Source organism: Chlorocebus sabaeus, chromosome 15 (assembly GCF_047675955.1).
Source record: "Chlorocebus sabaeus isolate Y175 chromosome 15, mChlSab1.0.hap1, whole genome shotgun sequence".
Lineage (NCBI taxonomy): Eukaryota > Metazoa > Chordata > Mammalia > Primates > Cercopithecidae > Chlorocebus > Chlorocebus sabaeus.
In genome coordinates this window covers 54,579,723-54,600,966 of record NC_132918.1, presented here as the reverse complement: position 1 = coordinate 54,600,966, position 21,244 = coordinate 54,579,723, and the positions used below count along the sequence as shown (strand labels likewise).

The following is a 21,244-nucleotide window of genomic DNA, read 5'->3' as shown; positions in this document are numbered from 1 at the left end:
AATGAATATGTTGTCAGCATATGTATTTACTATACTATACTATACTATACTATACTATACTATACTATACTATACTATACTATACTATACTATACTATACTATTCTACACTTTTAATCATGATTTTAGAGTGTACTCCTACTTATGAAAAAAGTTAACTGTGAAAGATCCTCAGGCAGGTCCTTCAGGAGGTACTCCAGAAGAATGCATTGTTATCATAGGATAGGACAGCTCCGTGCAAAATACTGCCACTGAAGACGTTCCAATGAGACGTGTGGGAGGTGGAAGACACTGATACTGGTAATTATGACACTTTGTAGGCCTAGGCTAATGTGTGTGTTCCTTTTATTTTCTTTTTAAAGACAGCGTCCTGCTCTGTCACCCAGGCTTGCTGGGAATGAAGTTTTTGGTGTCACACAAAAAAAGAATTAACACGGGAACAAATGATGAAACAAATGAACAATGAAAGTAAAGGCGAGCTTTACTTTCTGCAGAAAGGGTGCTACTCAATAACTGTCCAGTCACGAGAGCACACTCTACCTTCCTACCCAAAGGAGACTGACACGTCTACCCTACTGCTGTGTCCAGTTTCCACTGGCTGGAATAGGACCTCACATTTTACACTTTACCCGACTGGCTATTAGTTTAAAACTTTTTTAATTAGGTAAGGGGGATAGAACAAAAAAAGAAAAGGAAGTTGCCCAGGGATAGTTAAGCATCTCCAAATAAGGAATGGCATGCACTATGGGCTGGAGCTTGTCTAGTTCTGTCCAGGCATGCTGGAGCAAGCTAGGGCAGCTGATTGAGAACACACACACACACACACACACACACACACACACACACACACACACACACACAAATAGTGGATAGCAATCTTATAGTAAGAAATTGTGACTTTTTATAATCTTTGAAGAACTTTCCCATTTCTCACAGGCTGGAGTGCAGTGACACGATCTCGGCTTACTGCAACCTCTGCCTCCTGGGTTCAGGCCATTCTCCTGTCTTAGCCTTTCAAGTTGTTAGGACTGCAGGTGCATGCCACAACACCCAGCTAATTTTTTTGTATTTTTAGTAGAGATGGGGTTTCAACATATTGGTCAGTCTGGTCTCGAACTCCTGACCTCAGATGATCCACCCACCTCAGCCTCCCAAAGTGCTGAGATTACAAGTATGAGCCACCACGCCTGGCCTGTTTCTTATTTTTTAACAAAAAAAAATTTTTTTAAAATTAAATAGACTGGATGCAGCGGTTCACACCTGTTAATACGAGCACTTTGGGAGGCTGAGGTAGGTGGATTTCTTGAGGCCAGGAGTTTGAGACTAGCTTGGTAACATGGTGAAACCCTGTCTCTACTAAAAAATACAAAAATTAGCCAGGCATAGTAGCCACATGCTTGTAATCCCAATTATGTTCAGAGGCTGAGGCATGAGAATCATTTGAACCCAGGAGACAGAGGATGTGGTGAGCCAAGATCACACCACTGCCCTCCAGCCTGGGTGACAAAGTGAGACTCTGTCTTAAAAAATAAATTAAAAAAAGCTTCTAGAATAAGGATATACGAAAAAAAATATTTTGATAATCCTGGCATTTTGGGAGGCCAAGGTGGGCGGATCACCTGAGGTCAGGAGTTCAAGACCAGCCTGACCAAAATGGAGAAACCCCATCTCTACTAAAAATACAAAATTAACCAGGTGTGGTGGTCCACACCTGTAATCCCAGCTACTAGGGAGGCTGAGGCAGGAGAATCGCTTGAATCTGGGAGGTGGAGGTTGGGGTGAGCCAAGATTGTGCCACTGCACTCCAGCCTGGGCAACAAGAGCAAAACTCTGTCTCAAAAAAAAAAAAAAAATTTTTTTTTTTGTACAGCTGTTTAATGTGTTGTGTGTTAGGTATTATTACAAAAGAGTTTAAAAGTTAAAAAAATTAAAAAGTTTATAAAGCAAAATAATTACAGTATGATAAGGTTAATTAATTATTGAAGAAAGAAAAACATTTTTTTGTTGTTGCTGAGACGGAGTCTCCCTCTTTCGTCCAGGCTGGAGTGCAGTGGCTAGATCTCGGCTCACTGCAAGCTCCCTGCCTCCTGGGTTTACGCCACCCTCCTGCCTCAGCCTCCCGAGTAGCTGGGACTACAGGTGCCCTCCACCACACCCGGCTAATTTTGTTTTTGTATTTTTAGTAGAGACAGGGTTTCACCATGTTAGCCAGGATTGTCTCTATCTCCTGACCTCGTGATCTGTCTGCCTCGGCCTCCCAAAGTGCTGGGATTACAGGTATGAGCCACCATGCCCAGCCAAGAAAAACATTTTAATTAATTTAGTGTAGTCTAAGTGTATGGTACATATAGAGTCTACAGTGGTGTATAGTAATGTCTTGGGCCTTCCTATTCATTCACCAATCACTCACTCACTCACTCATTCACTCACTCAATCACTCAGAGCTACTTCCATTCCTATGGTAAGTGTACCATTTTAAAATCTTTTATACTGTATTTTAGATATGTTTAGATACATAAATACCCGTTGTATTATAATTATCTATAGTACTCAGTATAGTATTATACAGTACAGGATCGTAGCCTAAGAGGAATAGGCTATACCATACAGCAATGGCATGTGGTAGGCAATACTATTTGTTTGTGTAAATATACTCTTATGATGGTCATACAATGATGAAATTGCCTAACAACACATTTCTCAGAATGTATCCCTGTTGTTCAGTGGTGCATGACTGTATTAGAAAACCATTAATATAAAAACCAGTATCTAATAAGGCCTACAAACAAATTTAATTATATAAAGAAACTTTGAATACATTTGTACACATTATAGGTATGGTGCCAAATTTGCCCTGTTTAATGAATTGAGTGAAATAAATGGGTCTGATCAGTTTGTTACAATGGAAAGATTTTGTTGTGGGATAATTGAGGGCTCTGAAACCTCCCAACAATCCACTAACACTGCACCCTCCAAAGTTGATTTCTATGGGAAAACACAATTTTGGCATTTAGTTTGGAATGCCTGTATACCTGGTTGTCCAACTGCAGCAAGAGTCTTGGCAATTCGCGCCCTGACAGCACAACCATGAAATATACTAAGGTATTTAGAAGGAGCCATTTGAAAAAAGGGGAGCATAAAGAGAATCCAGGGGAAATACTTTTTAACCAGAAGGCCATAGTTTTGGACATCACCAAGCAGGTATTATGCAGAAACACTGGATTTGGGGTTTAAATGGCAGAGCTAGGCCGAGTGCAGTGGCTCACACCTGTAATCCCAGTACTTTGGAAGGCTAAGGCAGGCAGATCATGAGGTCAGGAGTTTGAGACCAGCCTGGCCAACATAGTGAAACCCGTCTCTACTAAAAATACAAAAAAATTAGCCAGGTGTGGTGGTGGGCGCCTGTAATCCCAGCTACTTGGGAGGCTGAGACAGGAGAATTGCTTGAACTTGAGAGGTGGAGGTTGCAGTGAGCTGAGTTTGCGCCACTGCACACCAGCTCAGGCGACAGTGGGAGACTCCGTCTCAAAATAAAATAAAAAGTTAAAAAAAAATAATAAAATAAAATAAATAAAATAAAATAAAAGGCACAGCTGGGTATTTCTCCACAGCATAAGTAGTCTTCTGAATATTTAAAGAATAAGGTTTAGGGAAGACCATCTCTGTTTCCATTTTAAGTTAAATGCTGATAACTCAATAAAGATACTTGTTACTATTTGTAAGAAGGGATAGCAAAGGATAAGTAATACTGTACTCTCACCAGATTAACTGACTCTAGCCCAATATCCAAATAAGAAATAGTATGGAAAATACACATTCTGTTTTACACAAATGTACTCCCCAATACAACAGTCTATTTAAAAAATACTTTACAAAATCACATCATGGAAACAGTATTTCCCTGGCCCACCGTGACCCTCTTTGGGCAATGCCCCTCTGCAAGAGATGAGGAATCTATTGGACCAACAGGATATGTCCACCTGCTTACCAAACCCCACTTATATGCCATTGTCCAAGTATAGGGACTCAGAGACTCCTTGCCCTAACAGTCCTGAGCCTGTTGTCTGAGCCTGCAAAGGCCTCTTCTTTAGGCATACTGCAGACCCAATGTACATATTACTAGGCCTCTGGGTGGTCAATGGGCAGCTGTTTGGGCAGGTGGTATGGATAGAGTTTCAATGTGGGGCTAAAGTGTTGGCATGCATGTGTTAGAAACTCTAACTGGTGTGGGAAGGAGCTGAAGGTAAGATGATAAAAAGGTATGTCATATGTCAGCTCCCCAGACACTCAATATTCTGTGTAGAATTTTTTTTTTTTTCTTTTCTGAGACAGAGTTTCGCTCTTTTTGCCCAGGCTGGAGTGCAATGGCATGATCTCGGCTCACTGCAACCTCCATCTCCTGGGTTCAAGAGATTCTCCTGCCTCAGTCTCCCAAGTAGCTGGGATTACAGGTGCCTGCCACCATGCCTGGCTAATTTTTTTGGTATTTTCAGTAGAGATGGGGTTTCACCAGGTTGGCCAGGATAGTCTTGATCTCTTGACCTCGTGATCCACCCGCCTTGGCCTCCCAAAGTGCTGGGATTATAGGCGTGAGCCACTGCACCGGGCCATTCTGGTGTAGAATTCTTAGGAGTTCAAAGTTTTGAATTTTGTAGAATTCAAAAAGTCTACATTTCAACCTGCCCTTCCAGCTGATGACAATATACTTGTGAAAGTAAAAGGAAAGAATGTATATTATATAATAAGTTTGTTAGCTTGCTTTATAACATAAATATTCACACATCTATAGTCTTGTTCTAGGTCCAGTAAATGTTAGGAATGAACATGTGTACTAAGAACTGCCATAAAAAAATTGTATCTTTTTTTTTTTTTCCTGAGACGGAGTCTCACTCTGTCGCCCAGGTTAGAGTGCACTGGTGCAATCTCGGCTCACTGCAAGCTCTGCCTCCCAGGTTCACGCCATTCTCCTGCTTCAGCCTCCTGGGTAGCTGGGACAACAGGTGCCCGCCACCACGCCCAGCTAATTTTTTTTTGTATATTTAGTAGAGACGGGGTTTCACCCTGTTAACCAGGATGGTCTTGATCTCCTGACCTCATGATCCGCCCGCCTCGGCCTCCCAAAGTGCTGGGATTACAGGCGTGAGCCACCGCGCCCAGCAAAAATTGTATCTTCTTAATGTTCATTACTGTATTTGAGTTGATTTTATTGAGAGCTCTTACTGATAATTTCTTACCTGTTCTTTCACTGGAGTATTAACATTAGACAGGCACTGCTGGCAAACAGCCAAAAAGGATTTCACTGTTTTCCTCAATACCAACAAATCCTCCTGTAAGACACATTCAAATTTGCAAGAATGAATTACAGGATCACAGAAAACTGATCTAGAAGAAACAATAAGTGGAAAATAGCAAAACTGGTTTATTCTCAAGGAAATTCATATAACCAAATTTAATGTTGGGAACCATTTAATGTAGTCATTTCTTAGTTATCTGTCCCAATAGAAGGGGCAGTGACACTGACACTCTGAAACAGAGTTAGCTATGGAATACTCAGTATGATTGCTTTCAACAAATTTCCTTTATAAATATGGTTTACTTAGGTTGATTAAGATTGTTAGTCATTCCTGTGACACACATTACTGCTAGTAAAGTGAGGCGGCAGAGCAGCACACTGAGAAAACTCAATTAGGCAACAAATGTGTACTGAATTTATCTTATATTCTCTTATATCTCAGCACTCTGCAAAATGTCAGGGGAAGAAAGATAAATGTAAGACAGTGCCATGCCCTCAAATAGTTAACATTCTAGCAGACAGACCAATTACGGAGATGAAGTTACTGTATTAACTCTAACTGTAGCAAAGTTGGAGAAATCTTCATAGGAGGATGGGCTTTAACCTAAGGTTGGATGGGTAAACAGATTTAATTAGATGGCCACATAGGATTCCACAAGGAACATTTGAAAAGTCCAAAAGGAAATTTCAAGTTGGGTGCAGTGGCTCATGCCTGTAATCCCAGTGATTTGGGAGGCCCAGGTGAGAGGATTGCTTGAATCCAAGGGTTTGAGACCAGTGTGGGCAACACAGAAAATTCGCTGCACATGGTGGAGAATGCCTGTAGTCCCAGTTACTGGGGACGCTGAGGTAGGAAGATCACTTGAGCCCATGGGGTCGAGGCTGAAGTGAGACATAATTGTGCCACTGCATTCTAGCCTGGGTGACAGAGCAAGACCTTGTCTTAAAAATTTTTAAATTTATCGAGTGCCTACAACCCACCAGGCACTGGTTTAAGGGCTTACTATTATATAGTTTAGTATTTATATTGATCCTAAGAAACAGTAATTATTAGCAAGGGGTTGAAACTAGGACTATCTGATATAAGAGCTCATATTCTTCTCACTGACTAATGAGTAAGACACATGCAGATACCAACATTTAAAACAGCAACAAAGACTAATTACCTGAGCAAAGGCTAATGTAGAAACACTTAAAAAGTACTCAACTAAAACTCTTTAAGCTACTCTATTTTATACAGATGACAGCACTGAGTCTTTTTGGGGATCTTTACATCCCAAATAATGACACTTCAAAAATTACATACATATTTCCTTTTGCTAACATGAGGGTAGTATGTGTAAGAAGGAGCGAGTTTATCTTGTGCACAGCAGTAAAAAGGACACCCTCTTGAGAACTTTTCATGTTTCTGCAGATAAATATTTAATAACTAAACTTCAACATTCCTGAAACTTCTTTAATTTTAAACATTCAAAATACATTGAAGGAAACAGATGAGGGAACAGACAACTGCAATATAGTGTAAGGAGTGCTATGGTAGGAGAAGACATGGGCCCCATGTTGGAAAACTTAAGTCAGAGTCAAAAGTAGTCATGAAAGAGTTCCCAAAGAAGATAACATGTAAGCTGAGTCCTGAAGGAGAAAAGTAATCTAGCTACAGAAAAAGGTATTCCAGGTAATGCACAGATATTCAAAAGTGCAGAGGTGGCTAGGTGCGGAGGCTCACGCCTGTAATCCCAGCACTTTGGGAGGCTGAGATGGCCAGATCACCTGAGGTCAGGAGTTCGAGACCAGTCTGGCCAACACGGTGAAACCTCGTCTCAACTAAAAATACAAAAATTAGCCGGGTGTGGTGGTGCATGCCTGTAATCCCAGCTACTGGGGAGGCTGAGGCAGGAGAATGGCTTGAACCTGGGAGGTGGAGGTTGCAGTGAGCCAAGATTGCACCACTGCACTCCAGCCTGGGCAACAGAGCAAGACTCTATCTCAAAAACAAAAAAACAGAAACCAAAAAAAAAAGTGCAGAGGTGCTTTTGAGGAACTGTTAATTTATTGTAGTATAGCTGGGGTATAAATAGGGAAGACAGCAGCAAGAAAAAAAGCTAAAGAGGAATAAAACCATTTGCATTTACAAACAAGACCATTTAAAATATCAGTTAAGTCATTTGGATATTGTCCTGCTGGCAATAAGGAACTACTGAAGAAGGATTTTTAGCATGAGAGTGCTAAAATTTTGTGTAAATGACTCATTCTAAACACAATGGAGAATGATGTCCAATAGGTCAGTTAGAGTAGTCACATCTTTCATTGAGAGCTTATATGCACCACATACTGTGTTCCCAGGACTATAAATTTACATTTCATCATCACTCTACAAAGTAAATTGCAATACTCCTGTTTTACAGACAAGAAAACTGATATTCACAGCACCCATAGATGCTAAGTGACAGAGCAAGGATCTAAACATGGGACTCCCTGACTCTAAAGTCCATGTTCCTAATCATTACTGTGTATTTTATTGCATATTAATAAAGGCCATACGAATTTTTTTTTTTTTTTTTTTGAGATGGAGTCTCGCTCTGTCACCCAGGTTGGAGTGCAGTGGTACGATCTCAGCTCACTGCAGCCTCTGCCTCCAGGGTTCGAGCAATTCTGCTGCCTCAGCCTCCTGAGTAGCTGGGACTACAGGTGCATGCTGCCATGCCTGGCTAATTTTTATATTTTTAGTAGATAAAGGGTTTCACCATGTTGGCCAAATGGTCTTGGGATCTCCTGACCTCGTGATCAGCCAATCTCGGCCTCACAAAATGCTGGGATTACAGGTGTTAGCCACTGTGCCCAGCCAGCGATAATTTAGAATAAGGGCCTGAAAATAAAATATTGGCTCTAAAGATGTGGATGGATGAAAGATAAAGCACTAGAACTGATAGAATTTAGGGAGTAATCGGGTAGAGGCTGCTGCTGATTACTCCTTAATTTCTAGGGAGCTGCCTACTAGATGAATTGTGGTATTAAGTCATCAAGATAAAAAACACAGGAATAGGCCAGGCATAGTGGCTCACACCTGTAATCTGAGCACTTTGGGAGGCTGAGACTGGTGGATCACCTAAGGTCAGGAGTTCAAGACCAGTCTGGGCAACATGGTGAAACCCAGTCTCTACTAAAAATATAAAAATGAGCCAGGCGTGGTGGCAGGCGCCTGTAATCCCAGCTACTCAGGAAGCTGAGAGAGGAGAGTCGCATGAATCCAGGAGGCGGAGGTTGCAGTGAGCTGAGATTGCACCACTGCACTCCAGCCTGGGAGACAGAGTAAGACCCTGTCTCAAAACCAAAAAACAAACAAAACAAAAAACAAAAAACAACAAAAAAAGGAACAAATGCAGTGATAGCTAAATTTTAGAGATGATGATTTTGAGATCCCTAATAGATATCTTGAAGATGTCTAGTAGGCAGCTGTGTATGTGAGTTCAAAGCCCAAGAGAAAGAATATGAGTCAGAAGAAGGATTTGGAAGTCTTCAGCATTTAGATGGCAACAGATGTGACAGAAGTGGATGAGACTGCTCAAGGAGAATACACAGAGAAAGGTGACAGTGAGTATCCTGGGAAATACCAATATTTGAAAGATGAATGACAAAGAAGAACTTATGAAGAAATCTAAGAAATTATCTGAGAAGTAGAAATAAAACCAGGAGAATATGGTATCCCGGAGGTAAGAAAACATTAAAAAAAATGAATAATTAACAATGACAAATGCCACAGAGAGATAAAAGAGATAAGGATTAAAAGTGCCCCAGGAATATAGCAACTATGAAGCTGTGGGTGACCTTGGGGAGAGCACTTTCAATAGAGTTATGAGTGCTGAGTCAAGACTGCAGTGAGCTGAAAGGAAGATAAGGAAGAAGTCAGCTCTTTCAAAAAAGTATGATTATAAAAAGTCAGTGAAAAATAGGATGGGGCTGATAGAAGTCTGCAGGTTGATGATGGATTTTTTTTGGTCACTCTTGACCTTTTTAAGAGAAAAGATTTGAGAATGTTTGCTGAATGAATAGTAACTTAAAAGAACAAAAAGCAAGCAATGCTATTAACTAGTTATGTGATCTTAGAAAAATTATTTTACATCTCAGGATTGAAGAGTTTTAAAATCTATAAACAAGAGAGTTGAACTAGGTATTCTGAGGTTCTATGTTAACTCTGATTCTGCTAAATTAACTCTAGGAAACTCAAATGAGAACAGATAGTTGTCAACCCATAAACCTTCCAGTATTCAAAGGAACACTGTTCCATTGTTAGTACCTAAAATAGTGCTTTACATATACTAGGTAATTAATAAATAGTTACCAAATGAAATGTTGGTATACTTAATATGGATGTTTACCACAATCCTAGGGGCAACTTATAATGTGTTCACTTCATCAAACAATAAATAATTATTGGGTTTTTAAGAAATGATGCTAGGAGTTACTAATGTTCCTTTACTCCCTCAGATTTCTTGATTAATATGTAAGAAAGTATAGGAAATCAATCAGTCATCTTAGGAGTTGGAGGCAAAAGATTCCTTTAAAGGTTGAGCACAAAGCAAATGTGTCTTATGTAAAATGATTACTTCCCAAAACATCTAAAGAGTAGTACATTTAATACCACAAATAAGTAAGCAATCTACTGATGAACAGTAGTATTTTAAGAGAGACTGGAAACGTGAAACCACCACGGAAACAGAAGAAATTAAAGGCTTTTTTTTTTTTTTTGAGACAGAGTTTTGCTCTTATCACCCAGGCTAGAGTGCAGTGGTGCTATCTCGGCTCACTGCAACCTCCGCCTCCTGGGTTCAAGCAATTCTCCTGCCTCAGCCTCCTGAAAAGCTGGGATTACAGGTGCCTGCCGCCACGCCCAGCTACTGTTTTTTTTCTTGTATTTTTAGTAGAGACGGGGTTTCGCCATGTTGACCAGGCTGCTCTCGAACTCCTGACCTTAGGTGATCCACCTGTCTTGGCCTCCCAGAGTGCTGGAATTACAGGCATGAGCCACTGCACCCAGCCAGACTTTCTTTATTGTTATTATTTTTTCCTCTTGTTTCCAGTGGGGATGGACTAAAGACCTTCTTTAGCAATAAAGTTTGGCCTAGATTTGGATGCAACCTAAATATTGAGTGCTCAAGAAAGTTAATTTAATTGTGACTATATTCCAACTGAGAGAATTATACATACTGACAGATTTGGGTAAATGAACACAGATACTGTATACTTAACAAAGTTAGCTAATCTCTTACAGTAAATCCTTTGAACAGTTGGGAAGAGAATTTAGGTTCTTGAGAATTTCAGAACTCAGTGCTTTTAATTCATCCACTTCATGATGTTGGCATGTTACTTTACTTCATTTGATTTAAGTAGTGGGAATTATGATTCCCAAGACTGTGATTTTGCTCAAGTTGAGGAAGGCTGCCATTCCTGGGTCATGTGGTAGTAAATATCTATAAATTTTCAAGGTGTTATATCAAGATTTTGAAATTAGTTCAGGATTTGCCAATTTAAGACTCCAGTATTAAGAAAGCAAAGATGTCTCACAGAGTGAGCTTTCGTCTTAACACCCCTTAAAGAACAATAGATAATATTCAAGAGAAAAAGAAATATGAAAAGATTTAAAATAGGGCAAATTATAAAAGCTTGTTCTAAATAGGTGAAAATTAGCACATTTACTATGAATTATTTTAAAATATAAATCACTGGCTGCTTTTTAATTTGAAAAAAGTTACATTCCTTATATTATGGATACTGTCACTTCTCATCTGCTATAATAGCTGTAATTCATTATGAAAAAAAGTAAATATGCTTAACTTACTTCATTTTATCTGGGCCAGAATGCAATAATAATAAAAGTTAACATTTATCCACACTGACTACTTGCCAGGCACTAATCTAAATTTTTCACAGATTAACAACTGATCCTTACAACTGTGATAGGTATTGGTATTATCACCCCCATTTTACATATAAAGAAACAGGCATGGCCGGGCGCAGTGGCTCATGCCTGTAATCCCTACACTTTGGGAGGCTGAGGCGGGTGGATCACGAGGTCAAGAGATCAAGACCATCCTGGCTAACGTGGTGAAACCCTGTCTCTACCAAAAGTACAAAAAATTAGCCAGACGTAGTGGCGGGCACCTGTAGTCCCAGCTACTTGGGAGGCTGAGGCAGGAGAATGGCATGAACCTAGGAGGTGGAGCTTGCAGTGAGCCGAGATCACGCCACAGAACTCCAGCCTGGGCAACAGTGCAAGACTCCGTCTCAAAAAACAAAAACACAGGCACAGAGACGTTAAGCGACAGGCCCAAAGACACACAGCCATTAAGTAGCAGGGTGAAATAACAAAAGCAGTCTGCCTCTAGACTGTGGTCTTAACTACTATGCTATAATGACTCTTTAATATGATAAAATTAATATGTGGCAACTTGCAGAGACAGGCAGCATTATGAAAGTAAGAAATTTGGCCAGGTGTGGTGGCCCATGCCTGTAATCCCAGCACTTTGGGAGGTTGAGGTGAGTGGATCACCTGAGGTCAGGAGTTCGAGACCAGACTGGCCAACATGGCAAAACCCTGTCTCTACCAAAAATACAAAAATAGCCAAGTGTGGTGGCACATGTCTGTAGTCCTAGCTACTCTGGAGGCTGAGACAGGAGAACCACTTGAACCTGGGAGGCGTAGGTTGCAGTGAGTGAAGACTGCACCATTGCACTACAGCCTGGGCAACACAGCAAGACCCTGTCTCAAAAAGAAAAAGAAAAAAGGAAATTTGAGGCCAGGCGTGGTGGCTCACACCTGTAATCTTAGCACTTTGGGAGGCCAAGGCAGGTGGATCACTTGAGGTCAGGAGTTTGCTACCAGTCTGGCCAAAAAGGTGAAACCCCATCTCTACTAAAAATACAAAAAATTAGCCAGACGTGGTGGCACATGCCTTTAATCCCATACTCTGGAGGCTGAGGCAGAAGGATCACTTGAGCCTGGGAGGTGGAGGTTGCAGTGAGCTGAGATTACACCACTGCACTCCAGCCTGGGCAACAGAGTGAGACTCCATTTCAAAAAAAAAAAGTAAGAAATCTGAAAGCTGAATTACTGAAATATATTTACATATAAACAAAAAAGCCAGTTAACTCACTAGACATTGAAAAAGAATAATACAAGAACAAGTTATGCTGATTACAATGTCATTTTAAGAAACTAGAATACAACGAATTTTACTTCCACAAATCCCCTTTCTAGCCAGATTACCTGGATTATAGGAGTGGGAACTGAAGCTAATGGGTGAATACAGAAGAGTAATCTGTGCTATTTTATCTATCTTCTCTTAGTCCATATAAACTGTCCTTAAAATGGTGCTTCCTCTCAAATTTCTTTTTCCTAAATGAAACCACTATTTTATCTTATTTTTAGAAAGCAGCATGACATCAAAAGCACTTTTTCTGGCTGGGTGGGGCAATTCACACCTATAATCCCAGTACTTTGGGAGGGGGAGGCAGGAGGAAAGCTTGAGGCCAGGAGTTCAAGAACAGCCTGGGCAACAAAACAACATCTGTCTCTACAATATATCAGCCAGGCGTGGTGACATGTACCTATAGTCCCAGCTACTCAGCAGGCTGAGGCAGGAGGATCTCTTGAGCCTGGGAGATTGAGGCTGCAGTGAGCCATGACTATGCCATTGCACTCTGGCCTGAGCAACAAAGTGAGACCTCTCTATGAAGAAAACCAACTTTTTCCTAGAGTAGCTGTGGAAAGGAATTCAGATGTCTTAAGTAGTAAGATCACACTGAGATGTAAATCATGATATCTTGGTTATATTTTGTATCCATTTTGCAAGTAGCTTTATTAGACTGGCTAAGGTTTTTTGCTTCCTGGTAGATCTAGTGAAACCGAGAATTAGAAGACTGAAACCTACATATACCCGTATATAAAAGGGCTAAGTTTCAGTTTACCAATGATCTACTGACCAAGATAAGAGGAGAAACCTCTTGAAGAGACAGGGTCCCACTATGTCTCCCAGACTGGAGTGCAGTGGCACAATCATAGCTCAATGCGGCCCTGACCTCCTGGGCTCAAGTGATCCTCTTGTCTCAGCCTCCCAAGTGGCTGGGAATATAGATGTGTGCTATCACACCTGGGCTAACTTTATATTTCTTGTAGAGACAAGGTCTTGATATGTTGCTCAAGCTGACTTTGAACTCCTGGGCTCCAATAATCCTCCTGCCTCAGCCTCTCAAAGTGCTGGGCTTACAGGCATTAGCCACCATGCTTGGCCAAGAAGAGAAACCTCTTCAACAAATTAAGCTGATGTTTTTAAAACCCAGACTTGGCCTGGCACAGTGGCTTATGCCTGTAATCCCAGCACTTTGGGAGGCCGAGGTGGGCGGATCACAAGGTCAGGAGTTTGAGACCAGCCTGGCCAATATGGTGAAACCCCGTCTCTACTAAAAACATACAAAAAATTAGCTGGGCATGGTGGTACACACCTGTAATCCCAGCTACTCGGGAGGCTGAGGCAGGAGAATTGCTTGAACTTGGGAGGCAGAGGTTGTGGTGAGCCAAGATCACACCACTGCACTCCAGCCTGGGCGACAGAGTGAGACTCTGTCTCAAAAATAAATAAATAAAAATAAAAAATAAAATAAAATAAAATAACAGTCTTGTTAGCAAGATACCAACAATGAAGAACCCTAAATATGGCACAATTAAGATGGTGAATTTATCATATAAGGTATGTTAGAAAGAAGCTTTTTCCTAAAGGCACAAAGGCTCAAATTTGACATCTTAGGAAGGAAAAATACCTTAAATGTAGACTGCCCCATAACAGCAAACGATATTATAGTCAGCGAGGAAAGGTAAGGGAGTTTAATTCCTACACACACACAAACAGAAGTATACAGATTTTAAATGTGTCATTCCTTTTAATTTTCTTCTACAATAGTAGCCAGCACTACAGGCACACACCACTATGCCTGGCTAATTTTTTTTTTTTTGTATTTTTCTGTAGAGACCGGGTACCACCACGTTGCCCAGGCTTCGTTCCAAAATTTTACGTGCCTAGTGGAGGACCAAATTTAGTTGTGTTTTCATCCATAACTATGAAATACTGTTAAGATAATCACAGTCAGAAAATGAAGCCATAGAAAAACTAATTAGTAAACACATAAAACTTTAGCTCAACATTATCTGACAAATAGAGATTTTTGGAATGGGCAGAAATAAAACAGTAAAGTAGCAAAAACAAGGACCCAGACCAGATAAAAATTCTCAGAATATAAAAATAAAGCCTGCTAAAAATTTAGTGATCAATTTTCATGATGAAAAGGAGGCACAAAACTAAACTTCTGCTTACCCAGAATAGGCAAACAGTTTTCTAACTGACAAAGTTTGGTAAACAAGGCCAAGAAGTTAACTTATTAGGCCACTGGTTGGCAAATTTTTTGTGTTAAGGATCAGATAGTAAATATTTTAGGCTTTGCAGGCCATATGGTCTGGATCCAACTACTTAACTGTCAGCGTAGCACGAAAGTAGTCCTAGATAGTACATAAATGAATGAGCATGGTTGTGTTCCAATAAAACATCATTTACAAAAACACATCAGGTCAGATTTGGCCCATGGTCTGAAGTTTGCTGAGCCTGTTCTGAGCTATAAAGATCTTTGGAGACAAACGGTATTATGTTTCTTTGTACCTACACAGTGACTAGTATACAACAAGGCTCATTAAGTTACTTTTCACCTGAAGTCAGTCATTATCCATACTATATATATAAGAGAACTAAATTAATTCACTTGGAACAAGTGACAAAAAGAACAAGACACAAAAGGCCCCACCATTGTGGAAGGGTAAACACTATGCTGTATTTCCGAGATTGTTTTCTTGTAAGAGTAATTGCTACTGGCATCTTTCTTCAGAAGAATAGGGGGAGAGTGTGCAACTTTTGTGAATATACAATAAAACGACTATTGGATATTTAAACCCCAAATGTAATACCTAGTTTTCAGTGTTGCTGCTGCTCTTGGCGATCTGAATCCCCACCTGCTGACTCCTGCCATTGCCTCAAAGGCTAATCCACTTATGATCCAGGAACCCTTAAGCTGCCTACTGTAGTTCCAAAACATCTTCTGATTTCTTTCCTGTAGTATACAAAGATGAAGGAAGCTAAAGAAGGAGTCAGAGGAACAGGGGAAAAGTAGTGACTGTTAGGACCAAAGTGAGAGACTTGAATTCCCAAATTATCCCAAAAATTCAGATGGAGGACTAAATCTATCACACTGTATCCCAAACCTACACTACCCATCAAGTATGTTTATGTATGCCCATAGCCTCAGGCAAAAGTTCAATAGTTCATTTTGGTTTGGGCAGGGGAGAAGATTACCAAAGCAAAGACTACGATTTAATGCCAACAAAATAACATTTACTGTTAATTCAAAGACTTCTTTCAATTTAATCTTCTCAACAAACCTATCCAGCAGTGAGTATCATTCTCATTTTATGTATCAGGAAAGTGAAGCTCAAGGTGAAGTACCTTGCTTATCTTGCCACAGGTGGTAAAGAAGTGGAGTTAAAAATTCAAACTCAGTTTTAACTCCAAAGACCATGCTCCAACACACACAAAAATGCCGGAAACAGAAGAACTGGGAGCTGCTGCCTTTTTTTTTTTTTTTTTTGAGACGGAGTTTCGCTCTGTTGCCCAGGTTAGAGTGCAGTGGAGTGATCTCGGCTCATTGTAACCTCCGCCTCCTGGGTTCAAGCGATTCTCCTGCCTCAGCCTCCTGAGTAGCTGGGATTACAGGCATGCGCCAGTACGCCTGGCCAATTTTTGTATTTTTAGTAGAGACAGGGTTTCAGGCTGGTCTTGAACCCCTGGCCTCCAGATCCACCCACTTCGGCCTCCCAAAGTGCTGAAATTACAGGTGTGAGCCACCACACCGGCAGGGAGCTACTTATATAAATTGTGTAAGCAACAAGAAGTCATTTAACAAACAACCTAGTAACTGTTACTTATTAGGAAAAAAAAATTTTACTGAAAAACCTACTGTAGTAAGGAAAATGCATTACTATACCACTTAGGGGATATTAAGCAGGATAAGAAACCTATTTCCTTTTTACTCAAATAACCTGACAGGAAAGGAAACATCAATTTTGGTGGAGGAAATCTCAAATCTCTGTACTAGAAAGTGTTATGTTGTCTAAATATTCTTTTATTATACATAATAACTTTAAAAAACAGAGATGGGATCTCACTATGTTGTCCTTGGTCTTGAACTCCTGGCCTCAACCAATCCTCCTGCCTCAGCCTCCCAAAGTGTCTAAATATTCTTAATATTGTTTTAGGCTTCTGAAAAGCTTAGTGAAAACATATTTTTACAATGTAATACTTGTTATTCAGAATTAATCTTCTTAGTCCTGCCTTGTTACTTAGATCATGAAGTATTAAATGTCTTAAGGAGTTTGCGTATTTGTAAACTAGGCTACTGTGTCTTAATAGGTTAAAAACAGCATTCACTGTGGACAGGCTAGTGAGGCTGAGGGGGCCTTATACTTTATTTATTTATTTATTTGATTTTTTTTTTTTCAGACTGAGTCTCACTCTGCTGCCCAGGGTGGAGTGCAGTGGCGTGATCTCCGTCTCCCAGTTCAAGCAATTCTCCTGTCTCAGTCTCCTGAGTAGCTGGGACTACATGCACACACCACCACACTTGGCTAATTTTTTTGTATTTTTAGTAGAGATGGGGTTTCACCATATTGGTCAGGCTGGATTTATTTATTTTTATCATTATTCTTCTTTGAGACAGATTCTTGCTTTGTCGCCCAGGCTGGAGTGCAGTGGTGCCATCTTGGTTCACTGCAGCCTCCACATCCTGGGTTCTAGCAATTCTCCTGCCATGGCCTCCCGAGTAACTGGAATTACAGGTGTGTGCCACCACACCTGGTTCATTTTTGTATTTTTAGTAGAGATGGGGTTTTACCATGTTGGCCAGGCTGGTCTCAAACTCCTGACCCCAGGTGATCTGCCCGTCTTGGCCTCCCAAAGTGCTGGGATTACTAGTATGAGTCACTGCGCCCGATCTTATGCTTTTTTTTTTTTTTTGAGACGGAGTCTCACTCTGTCGCCCAGGCTGGAGTGCAGTGGCATGATCTTGGCTCACTCACTGCAACCTCTGCCTTCTGGGTTCCAGTTATTCTTCTGCCTCAGAATCCTGAGTAGTTGGGACTACAGGTGCCCGCCACCAAGCCTGGCTAACTTTCTATATTTTTGGTAGAGATGCGGTTTCACCATATTGGCCAGGCTGGTCTTGAACTCCTGACTTTGTGATCTGCCTGCCTCGGACACCCAAATTGCTGGGATTACAGGCAAGAGTCACCACACCCGGCCCCTTATGCTATTTTTAAAGAGGAGATTCCCTACCAGGAAGCAAGCCTCTACATCCAGAGGCCCAGGAATAGGGCTGCAAACACAACATGGTATTCTTAATGGAATGTTGAAACCACGACTTGTAAGTTATTTTCTAAATTGAAGATATTTATTTCTGGTTTTCAGAGGATTTTAAAATATTGGGTTGAATATAATTTTGGAGAAGTTCTGAATTTGGTGTAAAGAGACAACTACTTTTACATTCCAGATTCTTTTAAATGAATATTCTGAGAGCTGAATATGAAATGGATATTAAACAAGACCTGTATCTTTCTCAACTTTTCTAGACCAGCCAATCAGGCACTTGTGATTGGACATAATATTAACAGGAACACATGTATTAAAGAACAACTCTGGAGTGATGGAACGACCGAAAGGAAAGGCTTAGAACTAACTAATGGAACAGAATTTCCAATAAATAAAAGGTGGGGGAAAAGATTCTCTAAGAAAAGAAGTGAAATAAAATGGTTACATGTGACTAAAAATTTGTTCCTACAAGGATCACTATTATTTCTCATGCTTGGTCCTACTCCCTTCCTCCCAAAGCAGTTAACTCTGCAGATAGGGAGTTGCTATCTGTATTTTGTTATTACAGGAATTCTGGGCCAGGACTCTAGTGAGCTATCTCTTACTGCTATTCTGAAGGAATGCGTAGGGACGAGGAAAGAAAGAGGGACAGAAAGCAGCCTGTAGATTTTTACACATCTGAGCCTATTTCTAACACATTTGTAGGAATGCATGTTTGTGGGAAGGATAGCAAGGTTAAACATGTCTTCTCATGGGGTTTGGCCACTATCAGTCCCACCTTCACCCTTACTGCTCTTTTCTCCAGTGTGTTTGAAGGTCAACAAGTTGGAATTTTCAGAGGAGAACCTTCAGTCAAGACAGTGATGGAAGGACAAATTTTACAGCTAAATGACTCAATAATGATTGGACTTGTAGCTACCTAGGATATATTGACTTTCTTTGACATAAAGGATTTGAAACAGGGTGAGGGTCCAGAGGTAGGGATGTTTGGCCCAGGTCCTCCCTATTGCAGTCTAGAATAGAAACACGCAGGGTAAGGCAGAGAGTAGCACAAATATAAGACTATAGAAAGCAGAACAGCTCCTCCCAGGAGAGAAAAAAATAAGGATAAATTCTAGATCTACAGGCCAAAGAAGGCAATAGGGGCATTACTTTAGCCTTTTTTTTTTTTTTTTTTGAGACAGTCTTGCTCTGTTGCCAAGCTGGAGTGCAGCAGCACGATCTCAGCTCACTGCAACCTCCACCTCCTGGGTTCAAGCGATTCTCCTGCCTCAGCCTCCCATGTAGCTGGGACTACCATGCCCAGCTAACTTCTGTATTTTTAGTAGAGATGGGGTTTCACCATGTTGGCCAGGATGGTCTTGATCTCCTCACCTCGTGATTCACCCGCCTCGGCCTCCCAAAGTGCTGGGATTATAGGCATGAGCCACCGCGCCCGGCCCAGTTTAGCCCTAACTCTTATTAGCCTGGCTCTTTAAATGTCTTTGTATATGTCCAGAAGGAGCTGAAGGAAGAATGATGTTTTCTGCTACAAAGAAAAAATGAAGGTTGCTTCTACAGGACCAGCACTAGGGGGCACCGGAGCAAAGTATACTGAGCATGACCTGTAAAACTGCCCCAGAGCTTCCAACTCTGGGAATTAGGGGAACAGAGGAAATATCCATTGGTGAAACCTAGTGCACTTCCATTTCAAATAACGATCGAAGCTTTTTCTTAATACAGTCTTCTCATAAACTTCATTTAATAGTGTTTACTGTTGAGTTAAATTATAACTTGAATTTAAACTTCAATTGTAACTACCACTCATAATCTCCTGAGTGACAGTGTTCATGACAATAGAAAAGAAAAAAATTTTTAGAAAAGTACACTTTAAAAAGCAATTTGGCAGTATGCATTAAGAACCTTAAAAGCATACACAATCATTGACCTAGCAATTCCATTTCTAAGAATATAATACAAGATGAAACAATGAAAAACATAGAACAAGCTTTTGGCACCAGAATGCCCATCACAGCATTAATTTTATTAGTAGAAATATTTAAACCCAAATATCTAAGAGAGGAGAGAGGTAAAATAAATTATGATATAGCTACACAATAGATTATGCATATATTAAAAATATTCTCTATAAACTTTTCTTAATAACTGAAGAAAATGTGTTAATTGAAGAGAAGATACAAATTGAAAGTACATTATAATCTCAATAAAATTACAAATATATTAAAGAAAAAGTACTAAAGAAAATACACCAGGCTGGGCGCAGTGGCTCATGCCTGTAATCCCAGCACTTTGGGAGGCTGAGGCGAGTGGATCACAAGGTCAGGAGATTGAGACCATCCTGGCTAACACAGTGAAACCCCGTCTCTACTAAAAATACAAAAAATAAGCCAAGCGTGGTGGCATGCGCCTGTAGTCCCAGCTACTGGGGAGGCTGAGGCAGGACAATCGCTTGAACCTGGGAGGTGGAGGTTGCAGTGAGCCGAGATTGCACAACTGCACTCCACCCTGGGTGACAGAGCGAGACTCCATCTCAAAAAAAAAAAAAAAAAAAAAAAAAAAAAAAGAAAAAGAAAAAAGAAAATACACCAAAACATTAACAGTGGTTATCTACAAGTAGTAAGAGTCAGTTTTATTTTGTCTGTATTACTATTTATGTATTTCTTCTTTTATAATGAACATATGCTCAAGTAGGAGAGCTGAAATTTATGAGAACTCTACCTTGTATTTTATACCAAAAAATAATAAGCATATTTTATTAATAAAAATATAAGCGACCTGTTGAGAGATTTAAATGTTTCTGTAAATGTATTAATGATTACAGAAAGAAAAACAGATAGTGGTTGGCTGGCTTGCTCCCTATCTAAATGACCCATTTCATTTTAACATTTTCTCAACAAAATAAAACAAAATTACTTTATGTAACAAACTTTCAGGTTGCTTCTAAATGACCAACATTACAAATATTAAATATATTTAACATATATAAGTATCCCAATATCAACCATATTACATTTAAACTTCAGGGAAAAAAAAGGGGAAAAAATGGATAGAGTTTTAGGTGCATTATCACAGAAGTCCTCCATATACTGTTAGTCCTGGCATTACAAACTGAGGCAACTTTTGTAAAAATACAAAAATTAGTCAGACATGGTGGTGGGTGACTGTAATCCCAGCTACTCAGGAGAGGCTGAGGCAGGAGAATCCTTTGAACCTGGGAGGCAGAGCTTGCAGTGAGCTGAGATCATGCCACTGAGCTCCAGCCTGGGCAACAGAGCAAGATTCTATCTCAAAAACAAACAAACAAACAAAATGTAAAACAATAAGATAATGACAACAACAAAGTCCCTTCTTATGCTTCATCTTTTTTTTTTTTTTTTTTTTTTTTTTTTTTTTGGAGACAAAGAGTCTCACTCTGCTGCCTAGGCTGGAGTGCAGTGGCGTAATCTTAGGTCACTGCAATCTCCACTGCCTGTGGGTTCAGGCGATTCTCCTGC

At 40.3% G+C, this 21,244-nt stretch overlaps 1 protein-coding gene across 4 annotated transcripts in view; it reads right to left on the bottom strand.

The window, feature by feature from the left end:
- STAG1 (STAG1 cohesin complex component) overlaps window positions 1-21,244 on the bottom strand; it is a 400,634-nt gene that overhangs the window by 33,936 nt on the left and 345,454 nt on the right. For all 4 annotated transcript variants that reach the window (XM_008009040.3, XM_073023594.1, XM_073023595.1 and 1 more), the window contains one exon: window positions 5,234-5,326. In XM_008009040.3, coding sequence (XP_008007231.1) covers window positions 5,234-5,326 — 93 coding nt within the window. The remainder of the gene's footprint in view (window positions 1-5,233; window positions 5,327-21,244) is intronic.